At 38.2% G+C, this 17,690-nt stretch overlaps 2 protein-coding genes across 3 annotated transcripts; both read left to right on the top strand.

Moving 5' to 3' along the window:
• The first annotated feature begins 3,581 nt into the window (after window positions 1-3,581).
• On the top strand, window positions 3,582-8,353 carry LOC147564631 (ras-related protein RABE1c). Of its 2 annotated transcripts, XM_086648491.1 has the most exons (9): window positions 3,582-3,724; window positions 3,807-3,925; window positions 5,768-5,840; window positions 5,948-6,048; window positions 6,822-6,887; window positions 7,169-7,266; window positions 7,546-7,608; window positions 7,692-7,784; window positions 7,893-8,353. In XM_086648491.1, the coding sequence occupies exons 2-9, from the start codon at window positions 3,853-3,855 to the stop codon at window positions 7,974-7,976; spliced, it is 651 nt and encodes a 216-aa protein (XP_086504617.1). In that variant the 5' UTR covers window positions 3,582-3,724; window positions 3,807-3,852; the 3' UTR covers window positions 7,977-8,353. The 2 variants fall into 2 exon arrangements, with proteins under 2 accessions (XP_086504617.1, XP_086504611.1); XM_086648485.1 differs by lacking the exon at window positions 3,582-3,724 and having other exon boundaries at window positions 3,738-3,925.
• A 1,895-nt stretch (window positions 8,354-10,248) lies between these two features.
• LOC147564630 (uncharacterized) lies at window positions 10,249-17,026 on the top strand. The gene is made up of 9 exons (XM_086648454.1): window positions 10,249-10,437; window positions 10,665-12,339; window positions 12,897-13,123; window positions 13,227-13,559; window positions 14,278-14,524; window positions 14,956-15,084; window positions 15,166-15,381; window positions 15,902-16,028; window positions 16,383-17,026. Exons 2-9 carry the CDS (start codon window positions 10,783-10,785, stop codon window positions 16,619-16,621), a joined length of 3,075 nt encoding a protein of 1,024 aa, XP_086504580.1. The 5' UTR covers window positions 10,249-10,437; window positions 10,665-10,782; the 3' UTR covers window positions 16,622-17,026.
• The last annotated feature ends 664 nt before the right edge of the window (window positions 17,027-17,690 follow it).

Genomic DNA, 17,690 nt, shown 5'->3' with positions numbered 1-17,690 from the left:
ACTTAAGAGATGACGCCATGTGCGCGGGGAGAATTATAACCGTTAGATGTCCTTGGACGCACTATGATATCTTGCGCTCGGCTGCGTGATATTAAAGACTCCTGAAAATCCTGAAATTACACACATGTGCCCACCAGCGTTCCGAAATATCCATCTTATTGTGATATTGCATGCCACGTGTTTCTGGGTGATCTTTAGTCAACTAACTTGGACCAAAACTTTGACCTAGTCTATCTTACTCGTCCGGACTCCGTTTTCACTTCTGTTTTCGCCCACGACTTCGTCTTGGAGTCTTATTTCACCCGAGCATCAAAAATGTCCAAATCACCAGACAATCATTGTCTCCAAATGATCAAAATGCCCCGAAGTGTGTCTTTTTTTTGTTTTTATCTATTGTTGCGTTCAATTCCGTAGAAGGCACCTGAACAAGAGAAACACGTGATTTATCAGAGTAACTGCTCGAATTTGACTAACTAGCCCAAGTTAAGAGATCTAAATGGGACATTTTCATGTCTCATCAGTGGCCTACCGACCACGAAGCCTTTTGTCGTCGATTAGCCACGAAATCTGAAACCGAGAGACCACAAAGCGAGACACAGTGAGAAAGAGACTTGTGTTTAAAGTTTCAAAAAATAACATATCTTCTTAGGTAAAAGTCTTTGAGTAAAAAATCATATATCTCTTAAACTCATAAAGACCTAAAGTTACAATCAAAATACAAAATTAGGTACCCACAATCAAAACCAGTCACCAAATAATCTAAATTTGTAGCTCAATATATCAAAATCAGAAACTCTAACATTAAACTAATGGACTATGAATTAATCGAAATCAATCATCCACAAAATAAATCAAAATCAAGAACCTAAGTGCCCAAAATAAAATAGAAGCGTTAGAAGCTTAATAAGAATAAAAAAGAAGCCTTGAATACCTTGAGTGGGACAAAAAGGAGGGGCAATTTTGTAATTTCAGGGGCTTAAAGTAGAAACCCTAAACTAATTTTCTAAAGTTGTAGCGGCTGGGAATAAATGATGCGGCTATGGTGGTTCTCAGTGGTACGAAGAAATGTGTGGTCGCAGCAGTTGTCCGTTGGATTTAAAGAAACGCGAAAATGAACGGACAGGAGGGAGCCACGTCTTATGGGAGCACGGGAGCTATGTAACAGCGCGTAACATCCGATCGCCCACTCTTATGGGAGCAGGGGCTTTCGATACTATAATCCGTTGATGTCTAAAAACGGTCTTCTGTTATATTAGCATGAAAAAGAGAGTTGATGCATGGAAGCCTCCGTTATGATCGAATATTCCGTCTAGATGATCGATATTCCTTCGATTTCTGCTCCTTCTCTTAGAAAAAACTGAGGAAAAAGAAGAAGAAAGAAGAGAAAGATATGGAGAGTGGGAAGTTAGAGATAAATCGTGAGATGCTGGAAAATATTTTAAGGAGATTTTAACTGATTTAATTGTTGAGACTAATACCCCTCTATTTTGACTTGATTTACACGAAAATGATTTTATATCATCCGTTGCATGTAATCTCTATCAAACTCCAACAAAAACGGATGACCAGACTTATACCTCATATAACCGACTGGGTTGATTTAATATATAGGATATTAAGTTATTTTTTCTTATTGAGTGCTAAAACATAGTAGACTTTATAAGACTAAGAAATTACTATTGTGACTTCTTTAATGAAAATCCTAAACAGATAAAATAGTGTACCGAGCTCCCTGAAAAATTGCTTGTTAGCGAGAGAAAGAACGAAGGATAAATTGTGGGGTATTCAACCAAAAGAAAACTGTTTCACTTTTCACACTAGAACGTAGTTAAAATCTCTCTTCTTCTATCTCTTCATCTTTCTATATCTTCTCTTCACTCTAAATTATTACAAAAGATCGATGTTTTAAAGAAATAAGAAATTTTACGGGGTCAAATTTTTGGGAGGAAAAAAAATTAGAATTTTTTGGTCCTTCGATGCATCACCCACACAATATTGTCTTTTCATATTTTTCTTCATCTTTCGTTTTCCCACCCCATCAACTTTGCACAAGTTCCACCATCAACTTTGCGTGAATTCTACCATCAATTGTTGCGTCTATTCCCCTCTTCCTTTTCTCTTCTCTCCCTTTCTAAGTCCATGTAAAGGGGTTACCCCCTTCGCCAAAACTTAGAGAGAGTTAGAGAGGAAATCAGGGAAACTTATGGAGAAAGAGAGAGAGAAAGAGAAGAAATACAGAAAGACTGAAGGAGAAGAGACACAGAAGGAGAAGAGAGAGGAGAGAGAAGATAGAGAAAGTTATAGTTGCCGGCGACGGTCGTCGAACGGGAGACGACCGACAACCCTCTGTCGGTGACGTGAGAAAAGGTTTGTTTGGCTCTTTTTTTTTTATATTTTCCACCTTGTACTATGCGAGAAAAAATTTATTTCCCCGTTATACCGACTTACAAAAATTGAAAGACTTCCCCGTTCCTTTAAATTTATAAGGGATATTTAGTAAATGCCCCCCACTTATTTAGCAATATTAGGACTTCACCCCTAAAAACATTATCGTTCAGGCGTTAACCCCCATTGCCTCTTTTTCCGTCAAAATCTCGTTATGTAGTGGGCGTGCGAGTCACTTGCTTGTTATCAGACCAAAATACCCCTGTCCTAATTTTTAGTATATGACCCCCATTTATTTAGTTATATTAGGACTACACCCCCGACCAAAATACCTTGTCCATTAGAATAGTTTATCCCGAGCTAATACCTTCCGATGGTAGGGTGGATCGTGTCTTTACCAGTCCGAGGTAGTTGTACCCTAAAATTACTTGTATGGGTCAAGTTCAAGTTATAATATCCACCAAAAAGAACCCGAAAAAGAATGGAAGAACAACTAGTAGTAGTTGTACCCAAAAATGGTGTAATTGGTTTCAAAAGTCTCTGTTTTATAATTGTTTTTCACAAAAATCTGATATTGAATCTTCTAGTCCTGTTTTAAGGAGTTGTCCATTGCTTAGACATGGGTTTCAAAAAAAAGATGAAATCTTAGAAGATTTTGCTAGAGAAGAATTGAAATCTAGAATAAATGTAGAAGAAATTGAAGAAGGAGAAGGAGAATCAATCAAAGAAGAAAAATTAAGGAAGAAATTCATTCATGTTAAATCGATTTTCAGATCGTCCTTCAACAACTAACCAAACTATTTTGGTTGGGGTGTAATCCTAATATCGCTAAATAAATGGGGGTCATATACTAAAAGTTAGGACAGGGGTATTTTGGTCCGATGACAAGCACGTGACTCGCACGCCCACTAAATAACGAGATTTTGACGGAAGAAGGGGCAATGGGGGTTAACGCCTGAACGATAATTTTTTTAGGGGTGAAGTCCTAATATTGCTAAATAAGTGGGGGGCGTTTACTAAATATCCCAATTTATAATTACCACAAGTGGAACTTGGTTGTTCAAGCCAACAACCCTTGACTCACGTGGTAAGAGGTAAGTCTTCCAACTTAGAGGTCAAGGGTTCGAGGCACACGCTTACCAATTCAAAAAAAACTTGGTTGTTCAACAAAAAAAAATGGAACTTGGCTTTTCCACACTCAACATATGAGCTGGCCCGGGCAACACGCGCGAGTGAGCAAGTTGTACGCGCGGGGCTCCGTCAAGAAAAAAGGAGGCAAGTTCATAATAGCCCGCTCCATCTAGGCCGAACCCGCGAAACTCATCACCCAAAATTCAAGGTTTCCTCTCTCTAATTTGGGCATTTCTCTTCCATCCGCGTTTGATTTCTAATTATCATTTTATTCTTCCCATTTCATACAGACGAATTTGATCTAGGGTTTAATCTTCTTCTTCTTCTACTTCTCCAATGGCTGCTCCACCTGCAAGGGCTAGAGCTGATTACGATTACCTCATCAAGCTTCTCCTAATTGGCGATAGTGGTAAGCTATTATTCATCATTCTTTTTTCGATCATTTTTGTACGGATAAATTTTACTAACATACCTTGATCTTGTTGATTATAGTGTCTATGCTTCTTAAATTTGAGAGATCTGAAGATTTATTTTCCATTCATTTCAATTTTCCTGTACGACGTAAACACATATTTATGATTTTCATGTCTGATTCGAGATCCCAAACTCTTCCTTTACCTGATCCGCTTGTAAACGTCAATGACCTATTTGGAGTGTCCAATGCAATATTCGTTCTACTAAATTGTTTAATCAATGTATTGATCTAAATAATTGGGTATAGGTTGTGTTTATGTATCAACTGCTACTACGAGGGTTTGCGAATTTTTTGAAGGGGTTTTTGTGTTCTGGTTTGTGGGCTAGAGTTATATAGATCTATTTAAAGATGCTAGTTGAATATAATTTTGAATTTGGTTAGTGTTGTTTCGGGAAGGGTTATATGGGAAGAAAGAAAGAGGAAAAAGAAGCCTTTCGAGGGTTCAACAGATTTATTTACCTCTGCAATGGGGAAGTAACAATGAAGTAGCAGCATAGAGGAGACAACAAGAGAAACCTTTTGAGGTTTCTATCCTATAGGAAAAGATCTATTTCATTGAAAAGGGTACTGGAATTGAGGAACTGGGGTCCAATGAGCCCGCAAGCACAGTCCAGTAGGACAAGCGCGGCCTGTCACCCACAAGCTAAGATCCATACCAAGGTTGAGGAAGAATCTAATATCATTAATCAAGCTTACTCAAAAGTGAGGAGGAATTGAATAAAGAATCAACCACCACTAACAAAACGAAAGGCAAGGCAAAACACACTTTTGTAGATGTTGAGAAAAGGCATGGCCCACTTAATCACTTATAAGTTTGATCTTCAGTTAGGGTAGAGTCGGCAAACAGGTGACACTGAAATTTTTATGTTTATACTTTATGGCCGTTACTCGTGGAAAACTTAAGTTCTTTTTATCGAAGAATGAGAGTGCTTTACCAAAAATTTCATTTAAAAATCTACCTTAAGTTTCTCTACACTTTTAAAACATGTCTTAGTCTCATACTCTCATGTATGAAGTTTGCCTGGTATCGGCGCCTTGAACCTACATAACTTTGTATATCTAACCCTTTAGCTTTTGCGTGGCTAAGAGCATCTCCAATGCAAAACTCAAAAGAAACTCAATTTGTCCTATGTGTCAAGGCTCAATTGAGTTTCTCTTTCCTAGATGTCAAAATTGAGATCCTTAATTCAAAAGACATCTCCAATGCAACACTCTAAAAACTTAAAAATAACTTGGGTGTCATTTCTTAGATGGGTAGATTTGCTTTTAATATTGAGTAGCCAATTGAGATCCTCAAAAGAAATCTCAAATATTGAGTTTCTTCTTAAGATATCTAAACATTAAATGATGTCACGTCATTTTGAGATCTAAATTGCAGTGTTGCATTGGAGAGAGTTTTTTACAAAAAAAAAAACTCAAAAAATCCTACGTGGCACTTTGAGTTTTTCAATTTGAGTGTTGCATTAGAGATGCTCTAAGTTCTGATGAAAAAAAACCCCAAGGATCTTTATGGAGTGAGTGTATGCAGAAATTTTTTCTTCCAAACAGACCCCAAGCAGTTGTTAGTTCCGAAGTAATTGTTATTTTATCCATATGTATGTTAGCTCAGAATTGGACAAGTTGGATAGTCACCATTCAAGGATATAGAGTTTGACTGTTTTGGTCACTCATATCCTGTGCAGCTGTTAGAAATTTGCCTGGTATCAGCTGTTAGGAATCCTGTGCACTATTGTAGGTTATAGACATTCAATCATCTTCTTTTTAATGCTTCTGCAGGGGTGGGAAAGAGTTGCCTTCTTTTACGGTTTTCGGATGGATCATTCACTACCAGTTTTATTACTACAATAGGGTGTGTACTATCTCATCTTATCGATAGGCATTCTACAGACTATAGAGTACGTTTCTTCATGTCAATCGAGTCTTATCTTTCAAGGTCATGTATGTTTTTCTCTGCAGGATTGATTTTAAGATAAGGACAATTGAGCTCGACGGCAAGCGTATCAAGCTGCAAATCTGGGATACTGCTGGCCAAGAACGGTTCAGAACAATCACAACAGGTAGAATTTGCTACTTTTGGGGTTTCAATATTATAATGAAGGATACTTTCTGTGGAATCAGATAGTAGTTGCACTCTTCATGCATGGAGCTGCTAGCTGAATGCCTTGAGCATGAAGCGTGTGAAAGCCTAGGATACAGTTGGATCCATTTTGGAATCTCATTTGCTAAATGTTCTCTACTAAATCTGAAATTTGAACCAATCGATGTGTAATTTACATGTACAGTTTGAGTATATGCATGTGTTTACTTCTCTACTAAATTCAGACCCTAAAACAACTCTTCTTTGTCCAATTCAGACGTGTATATAAGATGAGAATACATGCATTGGAATATTGGATACAAATACTTATTTCAAGATCTTAAGATAAGAGCATGCAAAACAACTAAAATTACACATCTAATTCAGATTTGAAAAAAACAAGCGGCACCTTACTCTGGCCCCACAGGTACAATTTCACATTCTGTTGGGGTCATAAATGGTACAACGTACAATCTGAAGAACAAGTTATTGGTTATTTCATTAGTTCTCATCTAGTTAAAGACAATATGTTTAAAGTCCTTTTTCCCTGCCAACAGGCTGACACATGGACATGTTTGTTTGACACTGACCGAAACTTTACTGGGTACTTTGTGGACACATCATACTACTTAATATTGCAAGAAATTGAAAAGTAATGCTCTAGGAAAAAGTTGAAACTCCAAAAACCAGGCCTTCCTTTACTTTATATGTAGTATAATGGATGGTTGATGTTTCTTCAATTTTCTTATGCAGCTTATTACCGTGGTGCAATGGGCATTTTGCTGGTTTACGATGTTACTGACGAGTCGTCTTTCAACAGTACTCCGCTTCACTTCTATTTCTCTATGATATTTGATAGCTTAATTTACTATTTAAAGCCATAAGACCCCGAGCTCCATGTATTTGAGTATCAGCCATTTACTGGCGGACCAATGGATCTGTATTTGTGGGTTCTTCTGAGTTATCTCTTTTTCCAATTTTTGCTATGTCATTCAGTCTTGAGAATCGAGATCCATATGGTGGTTGGGTTTCTCTTTTGCAGCAAAATTGATTTGTATAATTTTTTAGTAAACTCATTCTTTTTCTTGTTACGTTAACAGACATCAAAAACTGGATCAGAAACATAGAACAACATGCTTCTGATAATGTCAACAAGATACTTGTGGGGAACAAGGCCGATATGGATGAAAGCAAGAGGGTGAGATTCTGCTTTCCATTATAAGTAGTGGAATTGATTTCTCATTCTCTTTTTATTTTTGCATAAATTGATTTCTCATTCTTTCATGTGATTGATCCCGTTTTCACAATTTGGCTTTAAGAAAAGAGAAATGGGTTCTTTTCTCTACTAGTTAATGAGATAGATGATTTTCTTAACCACCTTATTCCCCAACCTGTTAAAAAATTCAAATCTCAAACTATCGTACCTCTTATGTTCTATTAACAATTCCAATAACTGGTAATAGATTTTGTTCAATAGGCGGTTCCCACATCCAAGGGTCAAGCACTGGCCGACGAGTATGGAATCAAGTTCTTCGAAACTGTAAGTGAAAATCTTTTTCGTACCAACTTTTATGACATAACATTTCCTTGTACTGGGTCTACTGACATACATGGCATATGCAGAGTGCAAAAACAAACTTAAATGTGGAGCAGGTTTTCTTTTCGGTAGCAACGGATATAAAACAGAGGCTTGCCGAAACTGACACCAAGTCTGAGGTACAAACTGAATTCCATCGTTTTTGGTTTCTTGTTCTCTCTTTCTTTAGTTTTCTTGTCCTCTTAAGTTGAGTTTCATGTTGAATTTCTTTGGTCGGATTCTTGCAGCCTCAGACTATCAAGATTAACCAAGCAGACCAGGCAGGAGGGAGTGGTCAAGCTGCAACAAAGTCAGCTTGCTGCGGTTCTTAGAGAGAATATAGTGTTGTGTTGGGACATGGGAGGAGATGACAACAGTGAAGGACGTTCCGGCATATTTGAAAACTGGCAGCCACAGCAGCAGCATTCTCCTGTTGGGTCTAAACACTAATAGCGATGATCAATGTGCACGCTGTGCTTATGTTTCTCTCACTCTCTATCTCTCTCTATTTTTTGTTTATCATTCTTTTCGACTATGGCTTACTAACTTATTTGATGAAATTCTAATATGCCAAAACAGGCAGATGGTCCATTTTTTTCTGGATTGGAGAACTTACTAAAGCTTTTGATAGTTTTATGATTGTTAGACATATTTTATTTTTCCTACGCTCTAATGTTATCCTAATACTTAATTTGTTTGTTTTCTCTAATTCTTTCTCCTATCTGCTGAATTTAGTTTTAATCTCGACTCTGTTATCCGTTTCTTACCCATCACATAAAGATACTCGCCCAAGCTTTTCATCCTTGATTGCTGTTCTTTACTCGGCTCTTAAATTTTCATTTCAACGGCTATTTAGAACTCGGGAGCTTAATATTTAGTCTATTTTGGTTGTCCAACTTCGTTTCTTCAAATTTAATTTCTTTTATTGGCCAGCAACAGAATTGTTTTTCGAAGTTCTATGAGCTATTTCTATTTGAAGCAGAGCTTCTCTTTTTCAAGCCAGGTGCCCGGAACCCCTGTCATTCACACAAATGCTTGATCCTTTACCGGAGGCAGAGAAACTTGGTGATGCTTCCAAATTCACGTTCGATCTGGAAAGCTCTTCCTAGGGGTCTTATATGTAGACTGGTGGCTCTTCTGTATATGCATGCGAGTTCAACCTGTGATTAACTCACCTACTGTTCTCATGCGAGAGATCCTGTAGGTGCGGACAGGCCAACTATTTTGGACATCCAGATTTTCCCCTCTTCAATGCAGACAGATGATTAATTCCAAATACTGAGTTTTGTGTACAATGGGGCAGGTCGATACAAAAATGATGTCGCCAAACCTGTTTAGAAGCAACCTGAAAACAATGCTACCCATTTGTTGACTGGCCAGAACAACCCGCCACAATGAAAAGGCAAAGGGCGTACCAAGATTTTTGCCATGCCAACCCGCCTGTCTGGCCACTCTCCATGAAAAAACTTGAAATGACTGGCCATCAAAGGTGAAGTGCCACGAAACATGAACTGCCCCAGCACACCACAAACCGTGAACGACCATGGATCTCTCTGCCCACAGAGCGCCACCAAATATGAACAGCCAAAACTCCAATATTTTCCATTTCTATGTAAATCAAAATCTCTGGCAAAATAGATCTAATCATTTAAAGGTGCGCTTCTATTGGTGCCCCTCTTTTTCGCTTTAGGCTTTAGGTAGGCGTAAGTCGGCCATTGTGTAGACACCCACATTTTCAGATGAAATAGCCATTTCCCTATTTGACTTCTTCTTCTACTGTTTCTCCATTTTCAATTCATTTTTTCTTCCAAATCTTCATCAAAATCCTTAGATTTCTTTGTTTTTTTTTTAAAGGTATCATTAGTAGTTTGTTCAGTGAAAAAAAAAATTACAAAAGGTTTTAAAAGCTATCCATTTCTTATAGAAAATTGGTTCCAAAAAGTTCAATTTTTTTTGATGATTTTCTTTTTATATTCACGGTTAGAAAACCTTTTTTTTTTGGAAATTGACTACGATATACGATAGTCATTACAACAGCGTTGATACATCATAAATGTGATAAGCACGATAACTGTCGAATTTAACAAGAACAGACATAAAACTCAACTACATTATTAATAAATAGCCTAATAACCCCAAATTCAATAACCCAAGAATTCCACCTTCTATGGGGACCAAACCTGGGGCCTCCAGAGACTTTTGGAGGTTATGTCAACGCTTTAACCCGCTTGGGCAACCAAGTGTTGATAGTGTTAGAAAACTTTTTGAAGTGATTAAATCTTTGAAAAGTGGTTATCATATGTTTTTAGTTGATTTCGAGTGGCTGTAGAGTGATTTAAGTAATAAGCTATATGTGTATCCAAATGAGTACTAATGGAGTTTTTCAAGTCTAAAAAATTCGGCTTGTACCAATCCGAGAGTTCTCAGTCTGGAGTCTGGACAGTCTTGAGAGCCCAATGAAGATTTCCAAGTGATCATGGCACAGCGCCACAGCCTAAGCAAATGTCATTTAAATTCATACACGCATCTCGGGCCGATCTATATGGGTTGGGCCATACCCGAAAAGAACACGTATATAAACCAGAAGGCGAGGCGAGGCGAGGCGAGCCGTGAACTCTGAAAATCTGAAATATTGGACGTGAAAGTTAACTGAAAAAACACCCGTTCCCGGCGATCATGGATCCACGTTGTTTTCTTCTCCAAATCTGATTTTCTCCTCCTCCTTCATTACGTCATTTTGATCATCTGTTCTTGTTTGTTTCTCTCTCTAAATAGATCTCATCACACAAAATGGTAAAGTTAAACATCTCAAACTATTGATCTATTCCTGCAAATAAGCTTTTCCTTTTGATCATCTTCATGATATATATATATATATATTAGTTCTATACTTCTATCCGATTTGGATTTTTTACTAATAATCTCAGATTATAAAGATATCAGTCTCAGAATTGAAAATTATGAGATTAATCACTCTTAGTTTTGTTGTTTATATATTTCTCTGTTTTTCTTTTCCACAGTTATAAAAGAAAGATCGAGTAAAATTAGGGTGTGAGAATTAGATGCGTTTTTTTGGCTATAAGAGTTCAGAGGAATCGCGTAAAAGTTAAGTTAAGTGGGAATTGAGATTGATAATCTATGGCGTGGTTTAGGGCTGCTTCTAGTATAGCAAAATTGGCTGCTAAGAGAAATCTAGCTCAGGTTGGATCATACGTAACGAGAACACGAGTTGTTCGTTCTCAGAATCAGGGTTATCATTCTACGATATTTAAGTCGAAAGCTCAAGCTTCGACTACTCCAGTTCCTCGTCCCGTGCCTCTTTCAAGGTTAACTGATAGTTTCCTTGATGGGACAAGTAGTGTTTATTTAGAGGAATTGCAGAGGGCTTGGGAAGCTGATCCGAATAGTGTTGATGAATCATGGGATAATTTTTTTAGGAATTTTGTTGGTCAGGCTTCAACTTCACCTGGTATTTCTGGGCAAACGATCCAAGAGAGTATGCGTTTGTTGTTGCTTGTTAGAGCTTACCAGGTTAATGGCCATATGAAAGCTAAGTTGGATCCTTTGGGTTTGGAGGAGCGCGAGATCCCGGATGATTTGGATCCTGCCCTTTATGGGTTCTCTGAAGCTGATCTTGATAGGGAGTTCTTTCTTGGAGTATGGAGTGTTTCAGGATTTTTATCGGAGAATCGTCCAGTCCAAACTCTACGAGCCATATTGACCCGACTAGAACAGGCTTATTGTGGGAGCATTGGGTATGAGTATATGCACATATCTGCCCGTGAGAAGTGTAATTGGTTGAGAGACAAGATTGAAACCCCTACCCCCAGGCAATACAACCAGCAACGCCGTGAAGTTATGCTCGACAGACTTATGTGGAGTACACAGTTTGAGAACTTTTTGGCAACAAAATGGACAGCTGCAAAGAGGTTTGGTCTTGAAGGTGGGGAGACTTTGATTCCTGGCATGAAGGAGATGTTTGATAGATCGGCTGATCTTGGGGTGGAGAGTATTGTTATTGGTATGTCGCATAGAGGAAGATTGAATGTTTTGGGTAATGTTGTGAGGAAGCCACTCCGTCAAATCTTCAGCGAGTTTAGTGGAGGTACAAAGCCAGTGGATGAGGTTGGACTATATACAGGAACTGGAGATGTTAAGTATCACTTGGGAACTTCTTATGATCGACCTACCAGGGGAGGAAAGAGACTTCATTTGTCTTTGGTCGCAAACCCAAGTCACTTGGAAGCTGTGGATCCACTTGTCATTGGAAAAACTCGAGCTAAACAATATTATTCTAATGATGTTGACAGGACAAAGAATTTGGGTATATTGATTCATGGTGATGGAAGCTTCGCCGGACAGGGTGTAGTGTACGAGACTCTGCATCTTAGTGGGCTTCCTAACTATACAACTGATGGGACGATCCATATTGTGGTGAATAACCAAGTGGCCTTCACAACCGATCCAAGTGCTGGAAGGTCATCACAATATTGCACAGATGTGGCTAAAGCCTTGGATGCCCCAATCTTTCATGTCAATGGTGATGACTTGGAGGCTGTCGTTCATGTATGTGAGCTTGCTGCAGAGTGGCGGCAGACATTCCATTCTGATGTAGTCGTCGATATAATATGTTATCGTCGATTTGGTCACAATGAGATCGATGAACCATCTTTTACGCAGCCTAAAATGTATCAGGTGAGTCTAACTCCCTTCCTTCCCCAGTATGTTGAGTATATTTGTTTATCATTGCAACTGGTATACTAATAAGGAAAAAGATATATCGATCAAATATTCACTTGCCAAAACATCGAAGTTACTTCTTCAGCCTTTTTTCGTAGTTATACAACATACACGTACACCAATGTATATATGAGCTTATCTAGATATACTTTTTATGTGTTAATGAACTACAGGATTTCAAGAGATAATTCTTCAAAGATATGAAATGAGCGTATAACATGCATTCGGGTCAGAATGTGTTCATCGGGACACTAATATTCATTAGGTTTCTGAACAATATACCCATGAAAAAGAAGAGATGTGCGTAAAGATCTGATTTTCTAACTATACTTCTACCAACACTATCACATCTGTACTATAATTAGTTTCTAGATTTTGTTCAACATCCTATGATATATAACTTTATCTGTTTATACTCATAGTTATTAGTTATTACGGCATTTGAGTTTTCACTTTGTGAAATGACGACACAGAAGTGCAATATCTCACATTTCTCATGGCTTTTGTAACAGGTCATTCGAAATCACCCATCTGCTCTTGCGATTTATCAACAGAAACTGTTAGAATCAGAGCAGATTACACAAGCAGACATAGAGAAGATGCAGAAAAAGGTTAATTCTATTCTCAATGAAGAATTCATTAGCAGCAAAGACTATGTTCCTATCAAAAGGGACTGGCTTTCCGCATATTGGGCTGGGTTTAAGTCTCCTGAACAGATTTCACGTATCCGAAATACAGGGTATTTTCAGCTACTCTAGGCTTGGATTTTTACTTTTTGTATAGTTCTTACTTCTTGGTATTTGCCAAAAGTGTTCAACTGATGCTAGTAAGCTACACTACAGGGTTAAACCAGAGATACTAAAAAATGTCGGCAAAGCAATCACTAGCCTTCCAGATAATTTTAAGCCTCATAGAGCAGTCAAAAAGATATTTGAACAGCGAGCCCAAATGATTGAAACAGGGGATGGCGTTGACTGGGCAGTCGGAGAGGCACTTGCTTTTGCTACATTGCTGGTGGAGGGTAACCATGTAAGGTTGAGTGGCCAGGATGTTGAGAGAGGTACATTTAGTCACCGACATTCGGTGATTCATGATCAGGAAACTGGGGAAAAGTACTGTCCTCTGGACCATGTTATTCTGAACCAAAATGAGGAGATGTTCACTGTCAGTAACAGGTGACATTAAGCAAGCCATCTTATTCCTTTGTTTTTTCTAACGCAGTACTTTATATGATATTTTAGAGATGAAAATAATCAGTTGAGGATTCTAAAATTTTGACGTTAGACAATATTGTGAGGGGAGCTTCATCTTAATAATTTCAAATATATAAGGGTTGAGATTTGTGTCAACCTTATATAAGGAAACAGAAACGGCATCTTCATTTGATCAAACGAGTGAACTTTTGTTGTATGATTCACAAGGACAATAAAAAAACCTGCATATACCCCTAGAATGCTTAGGCTGAACACCATCTTTTGATTTATTATATAGGTCTCCCGCGGACGATAAACCGTTCCTGAGCATGAAGATAGTAATGCTTATGGATAATAATTGCTACAGATGTGATATACGTGCTTGTCAGCTTGTGTACTTTTTCCATTATGTGATCTATTTTTAGCTTTGGGTATTTCTTTTGGTTTGCTATGCTGATGAAGATCGGTTAGCCATGTGTTATATTTTCTGACTGGAAAAGTAGTGGAACGGGTTTGAGGCTTAATTTTCGCAAATAAGATCTATGTGGTACCAGACACCCCCTTTCATGTGCACCAATAATATCGGTGCCTACCTGCAGATACATTTTTATATTATTCATGAATGAACTTTGTCCAAATTCCACGTAGAGAATGATGCATACTTGATTCGGACACTTATTCTGCAAACTTATGTCTGCAGCTCTCTTTCTGAGTTTGGTGTCCTTGGATTTGAACTGGGGTACGCAATGGAAAATCCCAATTCATTGGTAATATGGGAGGCTCAATTTGGTGATTTCTCAAATGGGGCTCAGGTGATGTTTGATCAGTTTTTGAGCAGCGGGGAGGCGAAGTGGCTCCGTCAAACAGGGCTTGTTGTGCTTCTTCCTCATGGTTATGATGGTCAGGGTCCCGAACATTCAAGTGCAAGATTGGAGCGTTTCCTTCAGGTATATTCTACGATCTGATTATCTTGTACCTTATATTTACGCCTATAGCTCTTTCAGACCGCTAATTCTCTACAAGCAGGGGGAAATGGTTTTCATAAAATAGGTTTTTTTCTGTTCTTTTCTGCTATGTTCGATGTTTGATCACGGCCTACCACACAGCTTCCTTAGTCACTGTAGTTGTGTGTTTGTCAGGTTTTCATTGGTAAAAACTATTATAGTGTCAAACATTGAAACCTCTTTGCACATATGGCAGGTTTTCTAGTTTCAGTTTCACTGCCCTGTTTTTCATAGTTGTACAAATATGTCCAGTAATCCTTAGCCAGTCATCTTTCTTCTCTAATAGCAATAGCTCTTTAGGTGGAACTCTCGATATGAGAATAGCTCTAAACTATGGTGGTCCTAACACATATCTTAATTGACAAAAATTGCAGATGAGTGATGATAATCCATATATTATACCCGAAATGGAACCAACCCTGCGAAAGCAAATCCAAGAATGCAATTGGCAGGTCGCAAACGTCACTACCCCTGCTAATTATTTCCATCTTTTACGGCGCCAGGTGAGTAGTATTACACTCTTCGATTGGTTATCTGAACAAATTCTTGCTATTGTATACTAAAATCACTGCTTTGCCTATCAGATACATAGAGGATTCCGGAAGCCACTAATTGTGATGGCACCTAAAAATCTGCTACGTCATAAAGACTGCAAGTCAAATCTGTCTGAGTTTGATGATGTCAAAGGCCACCCAGGTTTTGATAAGCAAGGAACCCGTTTCAAACGCCTTATCAAAGACCAGAAGGAACGCTCCGATCTTGAGGAGGGAGTCAGGCGATTGGTTTTGTGCTCGGGGAAGGTAATGTTGTTTCCCAATAAGCGGCTCCTTATTTGATCCTGAACTTCGTAATCTTGAATGTGCTTGCGCACTTGGCCGCTTCGCTGCAAGCCTGGAGATTCTTTTGCCCTTTTGAGATTTTCCTTTAATCAATCTGATATGTGGATAATTGATGCTACTGGTCACATTTGATCTGTTTTGTTCACTACATAAAGTGTGCAAGAAAAACCCCACGATTGTGATTGGTATGCTTGGGCATGTGAAGAGCAGATTTATGTGCGCTTAAGCTGTGTGAAAAGAACCATCTCTGTCAGGTGTTAGTTATACGATTAATACTATCATATTCAACCCGATGCACTCAAAAGACTGAATTAGGCTACTGAGTGGTAGAATCGCCTTGGGAGATTAGAAAGTTTTTTCTTTCACTCCCTCTAGGGTAACTCGGTGTTCTTTCGAAAGATATTTCTATATTAATTCTCTGATGTTACTTCGTAGAAATGGGAAGTTTCTGACTGTTGCCATTAATGCTGTCATCTTACAGGTTTATTATGAGCTTGATGAAGAGCGAAACAAAACCAATAATGGCAATGACGTTGCTATCTGCAGGGTGGAGCAGCTCTGCCCGTTCCCGTATGACCTCATTCAACGAGAGTTGAAGCGATATCCAAGTATGTCACTCTAATTTAAGCAAACATGAATAAATTGAAAAGAACTATGCTGAAAAAATTGTCTGGTTTATTTCGTTGGGTTCTTAACTACAATCTGACCTACGCAGTCTCCCTCCTAATCCACGCTTAGGCCTGGTAATAATTAGGTTGACTCTCTCTTAGCACAAAATTGACATTAGAATTCTAGCATCTGAATGAGTTATGGACCATGACTGCTTGCATTCCCCAATCTAATTTACTGTTCTATCATTTGGTTGATTGGAGGTTGAATAAATTTGCCCTGTTTTATTTCTCAATATGGAATAGATGGTGACAGGATCTGATTTACTGTTTGTGGGCGGTTGTTTGTTTCAGACGCAGAGATCGTATGGTGCCAAGAAGAGCCAATGAACATGGGTGCATACAGTTACATAGCTCCTCGGCTATGGACTGCCATGAGAGCTCTGGGAAGAGGAAGTACGGAGGATATTAAATACATAGGTCGGGCTCCATCTGCAGCCACAGCCACTGGGTTCTACACAGTTCACACAAAGGAGCAAACCGCGCTTGTTCAAAAAGCCTTGCAGCCTGAGCCGATTAACTATCCTTTTTGAACGAATCTCATGAAACCCCATCGACTATCCCTTTCTTTTTTGAGGATCTTTGGTTTCTGCATATCGTTTTCCTTCCCTTTGTGTAGATTATAGTTCCCTGTCATGTTTTTTTCCTGTCTTTTTCTCCAATGGAGACACAGTAAGCTCGAATGTTACGATCTCCATCTGACCTACGTGAATATTTCGCGTTCCTTAGGTTTTCTTGCGATGACGACCCTTTGTAGGGGGGGAACCCATAAATTTATCAATAAGTGTATGTGTAAATGATGAGCTTTTTCTTTATAAATGTAAAAGCTTCATCTTTTCTGTTTGTTATTTTTGGATAAACAAGATGTTATTTAAATTCTTGTTCCTGTATTCGAAACATCAACAAGTGAACTATAGTTGAATTTGGCTTGTCCTGCAGTTGTGCTTGTAAAAATGGTGAATCAGGTGGGAGAGATTTTAAGCATTGTTATTTATAAACACATTGCCCTAATTCGGCCATTCCACTAAGACATAAATTGTATATTTAAGTGTACTTGTCTCGTTCTCTCTCTTCTCATGGTCTTTAAAGTATACTTCAAAAGTTCAAGTTAGACATTTGTAATTCAGACTTCATTTTACATTAATCCTTCTATAATTTCTATTTACACATTGAAGTGATGTAGGTTTGAATTCCCTTGCCCAGACTGCCAGACATTAATATTGACTGACCTGATCTGGGTAAGAACTTGTAGAAAAGGTTTGTGAAAATCTATGCAGACTCAGCCGAGTGACTCGGGACTCGGCTCGGACTCGGACATACACCGAGCCGAGTCTTGACTCGGATCTGACTCGGGTCGTTACTAGTATATGCAAAAAAAAATTTCCTTTATTTGTCACATATTAATTCTGTTTTTGAAAATATTCTAGAAATACCAAAATTTTCCGTTTCTTTTAAAAGATTATTAGTAGTAAGTTGCAATTACAAAGTTTATTAGTAGTAAGTATTTAAACCTTTGGAATAGCAAAAGATTTTCTAGAAATATACCAAAACATAGTTATAGAAAGTTGCAATTTAGTAGTAAGTATTTAAAATCTTTAGAAT

The sequence above is a fragment of the Eschscholzia californica genome, unplaced genomic scaffold (assembly GCF_041429995.1).
Source record: "Eschscholzia californica isolate CP2 unplaced genomic scaffold, dmEscCali1.0.p SCAF_1, whole genome shotgun sequence".
Taxonomy (NCBI): domain Eukaryota; kingdom Viridiplantae; phylum Streptophyta; class Magnoliopsida; order Ranunculales; family Papaveraceae; genus Eschscholzia; species Eschscholzia californica.
The sequence above is the reverse complement of the archived record's forward strand: the minus strand, read 5'-3'. Positions and strand labels throughout refer to the sequence as shown.